Genomic DNA, 13,570 nt, shown 5'->3' with positions numbered 1-13,570 from the left:
ATTGTCAGTAGATTCGGGTTAGAATTGTTTGTCATAAGGAGCGACAACCGGGATCTTGTGGTCAAGGTCGCTGACTTGGTTGATGCATGTCATCGTTTCCCAATTGCGTAGATCGATGCTTAGGATGTCAATCACTGGTTCTCATTAACACATCGCCTTCATATATCTGAAATATTGCTGAGTCTGCCGTTTAACAACAAACAAACAAACACAACCAGTGCAGGTGTGGGTATGACGTCGTGGCATTATTCTGTGTTCATTGAGACAAAAATGTGAATTTCTAAATAATTGCTGATGGGACGGGAAACGAGTGAATATAGGCATTTACGTCGTTTATATAGGATTAGGGCAGAGCATGACACATCGGAGGACAGAGCAGAGCATGACACATCGGAGGACACAGCAGAGCCGAGCAGAGCATGACACATCGGAGGACACAGCAGAGCATGACACATCGGAGGACAGACCAGGGCAGTGCAGTGCATGACACATCGGAGGACAGAGCAGAGCATGGCAGAGCATGACACATCGGAGGACAGAGCAGAGAAGGGCAGAGCATGATACATCAGAGGACAGAGCCGAGCCGGGCAGAGCATGACACATTGGAGGACAGAGCAGGGCAGTGCAGTGCAGTGCATGACACATTGGAGGACAGAGCAGAGCATGGCAGAGCATGACACATCGGAGGACAGAGCAGAGCCGGGCAGAGCATGATACATTGGAGGACAGACCAGGGCAGTGCAGTGCAGTGCATGATACATCGGAGGAAAGAGCTTAGCATGGCAGAGCATGACACATCGGAGGACAGAGCAGAGAAGGGCAGAGCATGATACATCGGAGGACAGAGCAGAGAAGGGCAGAGCATGATACATCGGAGGAAAGAGCTTAGCATGGCAGAGCATGACACATCGGAGGACAGAGTAGAGCATGGCAGAGCATGATACATCGGAGGAAAGAGCTTAGCATGGCAGAGCATGACACATTGGAGGAGAGAGCAGAGCCGGGCAGAGCATGACACATTGGAGGAGAGAGCAGAGCCGGGCAGAGCATGACACATTGGAGGACAGAGCAGAACCGGGCAGAGCATGACACATCGCAGGACAGAGCAGAGCATGGCAGAGCATGACACGTTGGAGGACAGAGCAGAGCAGAGCCGGGCAGAGCATGACACATCGGAGGACAGAGCAGAGCCGGGCAGAGCATGATACATCGGAGGACAGAGCAGAGCAGGGCAGAGCATGACACGTCGGAGGACAGAGCAGAGCAGAGCCGGGCAGTGCATGACACATCGGAAGACAGAGCTGAGCAGGACAGAGCATGATACATAGGAGGACAGAGCAGAGCAGGGCAGAGCATGACACATCGGAGGACAGAGCTGAGCAGGACAGAGCATGACACACCGGAGAGCAGAGCCGAGCCGGGCAGAGCATGACACATCGGAGGACAGAGCAGAGTCGGGCAGTGCATGACACATCGGAGGACACAGCAGAGCCGGACAGAGCTTGACACATTGGAGAACAGAGCAAAACGGGCAGAGCATGACACATCGGAGGACAGAGCAGAGCATGGCAGAGCATGACACATTGGAGGACAGAGCAGAGCCGGACAGAGCTTGACACATTGGAGGACAGAGCAGAGCAGGACAGAGCATGATACATCGGAGGACAGAGCAAAACCGGGCAGAGCATGACACGTTGGAGGACAGAGCAGAGCATGGCAGAGCATGACACATCGGAGGACAGAGCAGAGCATGGCAGAGCATGACACATCGCAGGACAGAGCAGAGCAGGGCAGAGCATGACACACCGGAGGAAAGACCAGGGCAGTGCATGACACATCTCACAGAGCCGAGCAGAGGAGGGCACTTTCGAATCTGGAACAATATTCATATCAATTGTTTTCAAACCATAATTCACGCCTTGACATTATTTCTACTAACGTGCACCTGCAGCCTAGTTATTAGCACTGTAGGCCCATGATCGGAGTAGTATGGACGAGCTAAGCTTTCTTTATATCCCAAAGTAGGATTAGGAAGATTGATATTTGGAATGACCTGTGTTTGTTATAAATAAAGTACCCAGATAAATAATCTCGACATCAAATGTTCTGCTCTGGAAATGTCATAATTGTTTAGATACCTTTATGGAGTCGTCTCATTGTTACGGACGTCGTGCAATGTCATTCTGAGTCAGCCGTTGATATAACTAGCACTGCCACTGGATACAAACGAGAATTGGCGCGCTAACGCAGCCCAGAATAAGAACTCGGCAAAGGGTAATCTATACATAATTTTCTTGCCGTGATATTCTTAATTTATAATGAAAGAGATCGTTATTTTTCCTGACACGCACATTGCACGTACACCAATTCAACTCGATCAATAATTACTTACCTTACAGTAACTATGTATTTTATACAGATACGTCAAATATACACCAAAGTAGTACATGTTCTTAATTACCTCTCGTTTTCTGAACGCTTTCCATTTTCTACATGGTTTAAGGACTCACCCCCATAGATTTTCTAACCAAATTAAAGTATTTGAAGTTTGAATTATTAACAAAATTTAAACATTAATCCAATTCCAAACACATGTTATGTGAACTGTCTGATTATGTTAATCACCGATACGAGATGTACATAGGTTTAAAATGGAAAGTAATGATAGATGTGACTTTTGCTTTATTTTAATTACAAAACTCATTAAAACGGCGTCAATCTACCTGACTGTTTCCTGAAGAGGTTTGTTGTGCACACTATCAAAAGTCTTATCACATGGGAAGATATAAAGTCCATACGATCATAAATATTTCAAAAGTCCGATATATATCAATAACATAACATTGACCAGTTTGCGTTTGAGAACAATTCTACTTAACCGTGGTGATACGGCCACACGATGTCCTGGATAGAGAGGGACACGGTTCATTGCCTAACATCACCATGAGTCAGCAATTCTGGATAGATACAGGTGTAAGTGTACCCGGCCCCGCAGCTCAATGTGAAGGCGGCGTCAATAGAAGAAAATAGATACAGCCTTTACATGTCGTGAGGCAGCTATAAATATAACCACACACACAGGTGGAGTGTATGGTCACGAATACATTAAATATCTACATAGGGGCCGTTTAAAAAAAAAGCGTTAGACGTTTACCACTTCGTTTCACCCCATGTACACGGGTATGGTGCTGACAAACCTAGAAACGTAACCAAGGCAACTTTGAACTAGGACCCGCGATCGCGAAAAATTGTGGCACTCCTAATTAAAACATGTATCCTCCTCGCTCAGTGAACTGCGGCGCCCCAAGATGTGAATAACACACATATGCTGAGTCATCGTGAATATACATTTTACCCGTTTCGCTTCAATGACACAATCGTGTAAGACATGGATACTAGTATCTAAGTATATCTATAGCTGCGGATGTTCTAGATTGCTGGCGGATGGGCGTTGTCAGTCACAGTGGACTTCTCACTGCGCCTGCTTCTGTGTCCGTTGCGTTGCTAAACGAGTATTACATAGCTGGCGTTAAGAAAGCACGCACGCACGCACGCACGCACGCACGCACGCACACGCACACGCACACACACACACCAGACCCGTAGGACGGTGGCGGGACATTCTCATTTCCCACTGTCCCATGTTATCAATGGCCTGCTTCAAAATCTTCTGTATGTGTGTAGATGTTGGCCATGGGTGGCTGGTTTGAGCATAGTTCTCCTGGAGGAAATTTGCAAATAAAGAAAACGCCGTTTTCCTTGCTCGTCGCTAAATGTATATTAATTCTTTCGCCAACTCCCTTTACTACCGTCACTGCTTCTGTATTAACCATTACTGCACCTGTTTCAAACTACTGTATAACGACTAGTTCTTCTAGTTAGTTTTCCGTGAGGATTCCGGGTAGAATTAATCCCTAGCAACCTATGCTGGTCGTAGGAGGCGACTTATTAGACCGAATAGTCCGACTTGTGTAGTTACATGCCGCCGTCATACAGATGAATATTGCTGTGCGCGGTGTTAAGCAACATACACGCACACACGCACGCACGCACGCACGCACGCACGCACATGCCTCTTTCCCTACATCCAGCTGATACATGTACACAACATCGGATGTCCGGAGGGAAGGGTTTCTTGACGAACGGAACCCAGCAACCTACGCTGGCCGTGAGAGGCGTCTTCATGGACATGGTGGTCAGGGTCGGGGACTTGGTAGAGGGCGCATCTTCGTACCCAGACGGTGTAGATCTTTGCCCACAATATCAATCACTGGATTGTCTGGTCCAGACTCGATTATTAACAGGCTCCCGTCATATAGCTAGAATACTGCTGAGTGCAAAGTAAAACATCACCAACAACAACGACAACACACACACACACACACACACACACACACACACACACACACACACACACACACACACACACACACACACATACATACATATATATATAGATTTATGATAATATATATATATATATATATATATATATATATATATATATTATCATAAATCTATGAATCATCGAGTCTGGACCAGACAATCAAGTGATTGATATGAGCATCGATTCATACAATTGGGAACGATGACATGCGTCAACGTAGTCTGGGAGCCTGATTATCCGATCCCATCATTCGCCTCTTACAAAAAGCATGGTTTGCTGAAGACATGTTCTAACCCGGATCTTCACGGTTCTTCAGTGAACTGATTTGTTATTCATATTTTAATATATTTACCAGATCACACTAATAATTAAGATATCATTGAACAGGAAACATCTAATTCTACTCTTCTACTACTCAGCTACGTGAAGTCTAGAGGGACTCCAGGCTGCTACTTGAACTCTTCTCGTTGTCAACATCCTTCCGAACTCATGTCAATGTTAAATACGGAAACAAGTCGGGGGTGTTTGCCTCAGCGCTCTGTGAGAGCACCTTCAACAACATAGACCTGTACATAGTCTATTCATAGTTAACCAGTTATTTGTTTGGGTTGTCACATTCAGCCTAACCCCGTGATGTTTGGGTTGTCACATTCAGCCTAACACCGTGAAGATCCGGGGTAAAATAGGTCTTCAGCAACCCATGCTTGCCGTAAAAGGCGACTATGCTTGTCGTAAGCGGCAACTAAAGGGATCGGTTGGTAATGCTCGCTGACTTGGTTGGTGCATGTCATCGTATCCCAATTACGTGGATCGATGCTCATGATGTCAATCACTGGATTGTCTGGTCCAGACTCGATTATTTACAGACCGCCGTCATATAGCTGGAATATGGCGTTAAACAACGAACACACAAACACATTCAGCCTCAAAATCACCACAGCTGTAATTACAGCTGACGTAAGTACACGCGTCATGATTAATGAGCATTTCGTTGTCGGTGACAACCAGGTACACCTGTTACGTGAAGTAATTGCCAAGTCCTTCAGTTACATGTTGCTAAAACCATGCGCTATTTCTGTACACACGATGTATTTAATGGGATGCTTATAAAATATTTGAAACATGTTTCACAAATTTACAGACATATACTTGATGCCTCGGCGAAGACGAGAACTGCCACCGGCACTGGAGTTTCCAAGGACATTCCACCTCACTGCCGATAAAACCTATTAATCAACGTCTCACGAGAGTAATCGATTGCACCGATTGATCAGGGTAATACTAAACGTATCTGACACGCTATCGTGATGTGGTAATATCTTATGTGGTAGTGATCGTTGATACGCATGACCGCCGTTTCGAAAATACGTAGGGGGCACGGGTGGCCCAGTCGTCTAAGGCGCCGCGATTCCCTTGGGCACGCCAGAAACCTATGATTGTGTGTTCAAATCCCGGTTCGCCCCGATTATGTTTCTAGGTTTGTCAGCACCATACCCGTGCTCGTGGGTTTCACCGAAGTGGTAAACGTCCGAGACCTGCATCACTTCGAGCTTTCCTCCCACATTAAGCTGACACGCCGTGATATAACTGGAATACTGTTAAAAGCGGCGTTAAACCCAACTCACTCACTCACTCGAAAATACGTATGCGATCATTTTTGAACGATGCTGCCAAGCATACAGCATATAGTCAGGGGAACATTACTGCATTGTTTGCAAATTAATCAACTGTTATATGAAGGCATTAAAATATCAAGCTTTAAAATCAATCTCTCAATGTCGGTAAAGTATGGTGTCTCAGATGGGACATTGTCGCGTTGTCGCCCTGACAAAACCTAGCAAAACTTATTCAAAGCGCGAAATTGCAACATCCGACAATTTGACAAATTGTCGCGTTGTCTCCCTTTAGGTAATATTTCTGCTATTTACAAAAAGGCGAGAATGCGACAACGTCACATTATTAAAGGTCAAAACATGTCGAATCATACTTTTCGCTTTTAAAATGTGTAAAAAACTCTTTAGAAAAAGTACGACAATTTTTGTGTCATTTGCTGATTAGTTTTTTAAGGCGACAATGTTCCTTCTATAATTCCATAGTAGTAAAACATGTCGATGCAACAACCAAAACATACGAATTGCTCGGTTCTTACACAGAGTTCAACAATATATGGAAATATGTTATCCTGCAGTGAATGGGGCGCGGGTGGCCCAGTTGTCTTTTCCGCCGCAAATTGCTGAGCAGAGTTGCGTCCCTTGGACACGCCAGAAATCTATGTTTATTGATTCGAATCCCGTTTCGACCCGATTATGTTTCTAGGTTTGTCAGCGCCATACCCGTGCTCGTCGGTTTTACCAAAGAAGTAAACGTCTGAGACCTGCATCAGTTCGGGCTTTCCTCCAACAGTAAGATAACAAGCCGCGATATAACTGGAATACTGTTCAAAGCGGCGTTAAATCCAACTCACTCACTCGCACAGTGGACACAAGAAGGCGTGTATTTCACTTCATACACGGCTATGTTAATCATTACCATTTTATAACACCATCATTAGCCATGGTTTCATGACTCTAATCATTATCATTATCATTGTCATCAATATTTAAAGGAAATATAATCATATTGAATACCATCTTTCTTATCCTCATGGTTATTCTTAATCATGTTGACAATTATAACGATATGATTCATAATTAGTACGTTGCGTCCCTTAGTCGTGTCAGGATCCGCAGATCGTGGGTTCGAATCCCAGATTCGGTTTCACCCTAATAGTAAACGTTAGCGACCTACTTCATTCTGGGCTTTCACATAAAGACTACACTTAGATATAAGATATAACTAAAATACTGCTCAAAGCGAAACCAAACTCGCTGACATACGGATACCCGTCACATCGCGATCGATACAAAAATACCCCCATGGTGTAGACTTTATGATGCAACACAGCACACACATATTGTCTAAACACATGAACAAACATACTCAGATAATTCATGTGAAGTAACTCCACGACTGAGGAACGTTTAATCGAACCACCTCAGCAACGGCCATATACGATGTCACCCCTTCACTCAAGCCAGGTTGTGAGGATGGGCAGGTGCGTACCACACTTACATCCACTTGCAAAGAGGGCCATTGTCAACACAAATTGTATGATCAATACCTGTCCAGAGGTGTGACTGACCTGTAGTCTCAATTAGCATCTGGGTATTTGTCGAATGAAGCCATTTACCATTCATAGCCCTGGGGTCGGGTAGCCTAGTGGTTAAAGCGTTCGCTCATCACGCCGAAGACCCGGGTTCGATTCCCGACATGGGTACATTGTTCGAAGCCCATTTCTGGTGTCCCCCGCCGTGATATTGCTGGGTTATTGTTAAAAGCGGCGTAAACCCATACTCACCCACTCACTCATAGCCTTGATATAGCCCTGCGTCGTTCATGAGATCGTTCTTAAAGTATGTATGAGAAATACACGCCCGACACTATGCACACACACAAGATATGGTTCAGGTTCCTTATCCCAATGACTTCAGAGGGGATCTCCAAATTGCGGTATCAATAAACTCCCCGGAAAAGAAAGTATACCCTTGAAAATTGGATTTTATTATCAAAACGTTACTTGGCTGGAAACAGTCGCCAAAACACTGCAAATTAAGCTCCAAAACACAACTATGATCAAATATACTGATGGAAATGAATTAGGGAACAGTTTTTGACACAATAAAATAATATGCTGTCATGGGCCTTGCCTACCAAATACGCGTTGGAAACAATGCATACAAACACATCTCAACATTTGATTCTGACATGTGTTGAATTTATACATTAACACAGAATAATTTTACATATGTTTTACATATTTTACATTTCAGTTTCATTTCAGCCACCGTCACACATGGGTGCATATTTTCATTTGCCCGGCAGTTTATATGAACGTCCAATATCATAACAGGATAGGCAATGGCAGGACACAGACTACATATAACATGTTATATAGCACGTAACACATGCTTACTGTATATCCAATTTTACAACCATGCATAAAGCAATGACTAGGTAATAGGGACTAGTGTCATTCCATTCTGACTGCTGTTATGGCCATATTTTGAGTGAGTGAGTGAGTGAGTTGGGGCTTAACGCCGCTTTTAACAGTATTCCAGTTATATCACGGCGTGTCAGCTTAATGTGGGAGGAAAGCCCGAAGTGGTTCAGGTCTCAGACGTTTACCACTTCGGTGAAACCCACGAGCACGGGTATGGTGCTGACAAACCTAGAAAAATAATCGGGGCGAACCGGGATTCGAACCCACAATCATAGGTTTCTGGCGTGTCCAAGGGACGCAACTCTACACAGCGAATCGCGGCGCCTTAGATGACTGGGCCACCCGTGCCCCCCCCCCCCCCCATATTTTGAAATTGGATGAAACATAAAAGAGCGCATGTTAGATACACCATGCCAGGTGAGCTACAACAGAAAGAATACCAAGTACCTATGTTTCAGATTATGTTTACTAATCGACATTCTATGGCTTACGACATCAATCATCAATACACATGTCAAGAAATTAATTGACAAATGGAATGAGTCTCACATATCAATAGTAATCAAGTGCATACGCCTCCAACTATATATATATATACGCCGTATCTGGGGACACAAGTGAAGTTTAGCTGGTGACAGACAGTGAGCCGGAAGTCTTCATCGATACGTCTCAGGTGGAGTGGGACAGCGTTATCGGCTTGTTTCACGTTGATGTCGTTTGGGGAAATTATTAGATTTTATTTCCTTCATTATGTATGGTCGATCAATAAAATGAAGACATACTTCTATACAACGGTACAAAACCAACGTACAATGAATGGGTTTTATAAAATCACAGAACATACTGCGTCACATACAAACAAACACAACAAACACAATATCATACATGAACACAAATCCAAAATGAAGAAAACCATGATATGAGTGATATGAGTGAGAGATACTGACTCTGAGAGCGCGTGCATAATTGAACATGGCAGAGCCTGAGTTAGTGAGTGATAGAATGAGCCAGTGAGTGCATGAATGAGTCAGTGAGTGCATGAATGAGTCAGTGAGTGCATGAATGAGCCAGTGAGTGCATGAATGAGTCAGTGGGTGCATGAATGAGTCAGTGAATGAATGAATGAGTCAGTGAGTGCATGAATGAGTCAGTGAGAGCATGAATGAGTCAGTGAGTGCATGAATGAGTCAGTGGGAGCCTGGATGAGTCAGTGAGTGCATGAATGAGTCAGAGAGTGCATGCATGAGTCAGAGAGTGCATGAATGAGTCAGTGAGTGCATGAATGAGTCAGAGAGTGCATGAATGAGTCAGTAACTGCATGAATGAGTCAGTGAGTGCATGAATGAGTCAGAGAGTGCATGAATGAGTCAGTAACTGCATGAATGAGTCAGTGAGTGCATGAATGAGTCAGAGAGTGCATGAATGAGTCAGAGAGTGCATGAATGAGTCAGTAACTGCATGAATGAGTCAGTGAGTGCATGAATGAGTCAGAGAGTGCATGAATGAGTCAGAGAGTGCATGAATGAGTCAGAGAGTGCATGAATGAGTCAGTAACTGCATGAATGAGTCAGTGGGGGCATGGATGAGTCAGTGAGTGCATGAATGAGTCAGAGAGTGCATGAATGAGTCAGAGAGTGCATGAATGAGTCAGTGAGTGCATGAATGGTCCAATTGGAGCATGGATGAGTCAGTGAGTGCATGAATGAGTCAGAGAGTGCATGAATGGTCCAATGGGAGCATGGATGAGTCAGTAAGTGCATGAATGGGTCAGAGAGTGCATGAATGGTCCAATGGGAGTATGGATGTGTCAGTAAGTGCATGAATGAGTCAGAGAGTGCATGAATGGTCCAATGGGAGCATGGATGTGTCAGTAAGTGCATGAATGAGTCAGTGGGAGCATGGATGTGTCAGTAAGTGCATGAATGAGTCAGTGGGAGCATGGATGTGTCAGTAAGTGCATGAATGAGTCAGAGAGTGCATAAATGAGTCAGTGAGAGCATGAAGGAGTCACAGAGTGCATACATGAGTCAGAGAGTGTATGAATGGGTCAGTCAGAGCATGGAGTCACAGAGTGCATAAATGGTCCAATGGGTGCATGGATGAGTCAGTTAGTGCATGAATGAGTCAGAGAGTGTATGAATGGGTCAGTGAGAGCATGAAGGAGTCACAGAGTGCATAAATGGTCCAATGGGTGCATGGATGAGTCAGTGAGTGCATGAATGTGTCAATGAGTGAACGAATCAGTCAGTGGGTGCATGGATGAGTCAGTGGGTGCATGGATGAGTCAGTGGGTGCATGGATACCTCAGTAAATACATGAAATAGTTTAAGTATGGGCGCATCAATGAATAGTTGCGTGCATTGGTGAGACACTGAGTAAATGAATTAGTTAGTTGAATAATGCAATAATTACTAGGGCGCTGCTTGAATGATCCAGTGAGTGCATCGTTTAGAAAAGAACGCACATGTAAATATATAACGTCGACGCAGAGATTAATCAATCTCGATTATCTGCCGAAACAAATTCCACTGGGCGTAATTATGGCGTGAGCGGGATAGTGAGTATGATGGGTTTTGTCAGTGATTTCATGTTGTTTTACAGCGCTGTCAACAGTCAACACTCTACGCCCGTTAAGGGTAACAGAATGCGAGATCTTTCATTCGTTTTTCTAAACTTATACACAATTCTACCGAGCTGTTGTTATTGAGTTTCGCAGCGTGATTACAGTCTGACACACGTTGCAGTGTCACAGGATACCACACATTTATGTGAAATAGCCAGATTATCCCTGCTGGGTTATCACCACAACAGCTGACATTATCTACCGCCGTTACATTAGTGCGTCCATCATAAATACACAATCGGTCTTTAATGAATGATATATTGTCTCAACAATCAATAACAGAAAGGTGTTTCGATTACATGTAAAACACACCGTAGTGACCTCAGTAGTCTGCCATACAGACCATGAAACAAATATATCAAATACAGCCCATGCAAGCCTATAATGTTTGGCAAGTCTAGATTACTGCAGTATCAATGAAAATGAAGAAAGTATCTGGGCTCCTTTTTATTATATTTTATTACTATAATTTAACAACTGTTTTTTTCTGTAAAATATGTTCATTTCAGAGACTAGATGTTAGTCTAGGACCTCAAAAGCAACCAAGTGCATCAACCAAGTCAGCAGTCTGACCACCCGATCCCGTCAGTCGCCTCGACGACAAACGTGGGTTGCTAAAGTACAGTTCTAACCCGGATCTTCACTGGCTGGGTTACGGTGACATTGTGACCCTTATTATGGGTCAGCAATTTAATGGTTTGACAATATCGAGTTACCGGTACCATAAATACAATCTTTGTGTAAATATAGACCTAAGAACTTTACCATACACACTTCAGGGCAAAAAGCAAATGATACGGAAACGGACACCGTCCCATACGCCTGAAGGTAGATAGAGAACATAAGGTGGTGCATAATGGGAGCCTCAAGCAGGATTTCTCCAGATAAACTGTTATCTTAAAGTATCCTACATCGATGTAAGTGTATCAACGAATGAAATATTTGTTACCGTGCATCCTTCTCGATTGTCGTAAATTTTGTTTGTTTGTTTGTTTCAAGTTGCACTCAGCTATATTCCAGCCATATGACCGGCGGTCTGTAAATAAACGAATCTGGATCAGACAATCCGGTGATTGAGATCCTGAGCATTGTTCAACGCAATTAGTATACGATGACATGTTAGTAACCAACTAACCACCTAATCCATTAAGTTGCCTCACAAACAAGCATAAAATTCAATCCGATTCCTTTCTAAATTGACTAGGGTTTGAAATATGTAAATTTCCAAAGGCTGGAAAACATTTATAAATTTTCAAATGTTTACATGCCTTAGATATTTATGTATCATTCCGGATATCAAGGGTATATATTTGAAAAGTTTTTATATGCTCATGTTACAGGTAATGAAACAAAGTGATCATGTGTTTCTACCATGTGAAAATATAAGGTTCACGTATACATATGAAGATATCACTAGTTATAATGTTTTATTTATGTATTTTATTGATTGTATAATTTTAGGTGTCTTTTAGGCCAGTAATGGCCAGGTGTATTATGTACACATGACACATTAATAAACTATATTATTATTTTATCATTATTATTATTATCATAATAATTATTATCATTATTATTAATCTTATCACCTAAAGGGTCTGGCTAAGAAAACAGTGTTGTGCAAGCTAACTAGCTCCCATTGTGTCGCAATCGCTCAACCTACCACTGTCAGTTACGTCTAGTGTGCGTTGTGTGCAAATAATGTGAGATGCTTGTTACTCTTACACCTATTCTCAAAGATGTAACATGTAACAGATGTCGAGGCGCAGCAACCATGCCTATAACGTACTGTAATAAGATCTTTATCTGTCTTCAGCCAAGTACCCAACTCCATCCAGACGTCTGTGATTATCTCGAGGTCGATGCAGTTCGCGCAAAACTGCTGTGTAAAGTATATTTCTAGGAGTACATTACCAGAATATTATTGCACTACACGCGACCCAAATGACAAATCTATTGGTCCAGGGCATTAGTATTCTGTCTCACAGTCCCCCAACCATATGATTTCCCCTTCCTCTCATCCCTTACCGTGATGGGGCGGTCGGGTAGCCTAGTGGTTAAAGCGTTCGCTCGTCACGCCGAAGACCCGGGTTCGATTCCCGACATGGGTACAATGTGTGAAGCCCATTTCTGGTGTCCCCCGCCGTGATATTGCTGGAATATTGCTAAAAGCGGCGTAAAACCATACTCACTCACTCACTCACCTTACCGTGATGCTATACATGTAGCTCTAGCTGCACATGTTTTGAATCTCCCAATGTCTTTAAATGTAGTTGCTTATTTCCATCCAAATACTATATTTTCAGAGACTAAGCGTATGTCTAGTGATCTAACTCAATATATTAGCTTTAAACAGTCAACCTATCCTTGTTTGCATGGCTGCCATTTTCCAGGTCGGAGGCGCCCTCCTCCCCTGCTAAATATGGCGTTGTTTGGAGCAGTTTTTGTACTTTGGACGCCGTGGACAATTATATATATATATGGAGACGGGAGGAGCACATACTATTCGTCCATAAGTTGTATT

General features: G+C 43.4%; 1 protein-coding gene across 1 annotated transcript; it reads right to left on the bottom strand.

Moving 5' to 3' along the window:
- Positions 1-565: 565 nt before the first annotated feature.
- On the bottom strand, positions 566-4,191 carry LOC139479333 (keratin-associated protein 10-11-like). Its single transcript, XM_071262192.1, has 2 exons — positions 4,162-4,191; positions 566-1,873 (listed from the first exon to the last, which is right to left on the bottom strand). The coding sequence occupies exons 1-2, from the start codon at positions 4,189-4,191 to the stop codon at positions 566-568; spliced, it is 1,338 nt and encodes a 445-aa protein (XP_071118293.1).
- Positions 4,192-13,570: the final 9,379 nt, after the last annotated feature.

The sequence above is a fragment of the Haliotis cracherodii genome, unplaced genomic scaffold, assembly GCF_022045235.1.
Source record: "Haliotis cracherodii isolate W230 unplaced genomic scaffold, xgHalCrac1.p SCAF_4, whole genome shotgun sequence".
NCBI classification, from domain to species: Eukaryota; Metazoa; Mollusca; class Gastropoda; order Lepetellida; family Haliotidae; genus Haliotis; species Haliotis cracherodii.
Note: the sequence above shows the minus strand (reverse complement) of the source record. Positions and strands in the feature narration are given on the sequence as shown.

Bases quoted from the DNA above. Each gene is read 5' to 3' on its own strand.
- LOC139479333 (XM_071262192.1), bottom strand. From the start codon at position 4,191: ATGTCCATGAAGACGCCTCTCACGGCCAGC. The intron at 1,874-4,161 runs GTAGGTTGCTGG...ATATTGTTCCAG, and splicing joins AGACGCCTCTCACGGCCAGC to ATTCGAAAGTGCCCTCCTCT.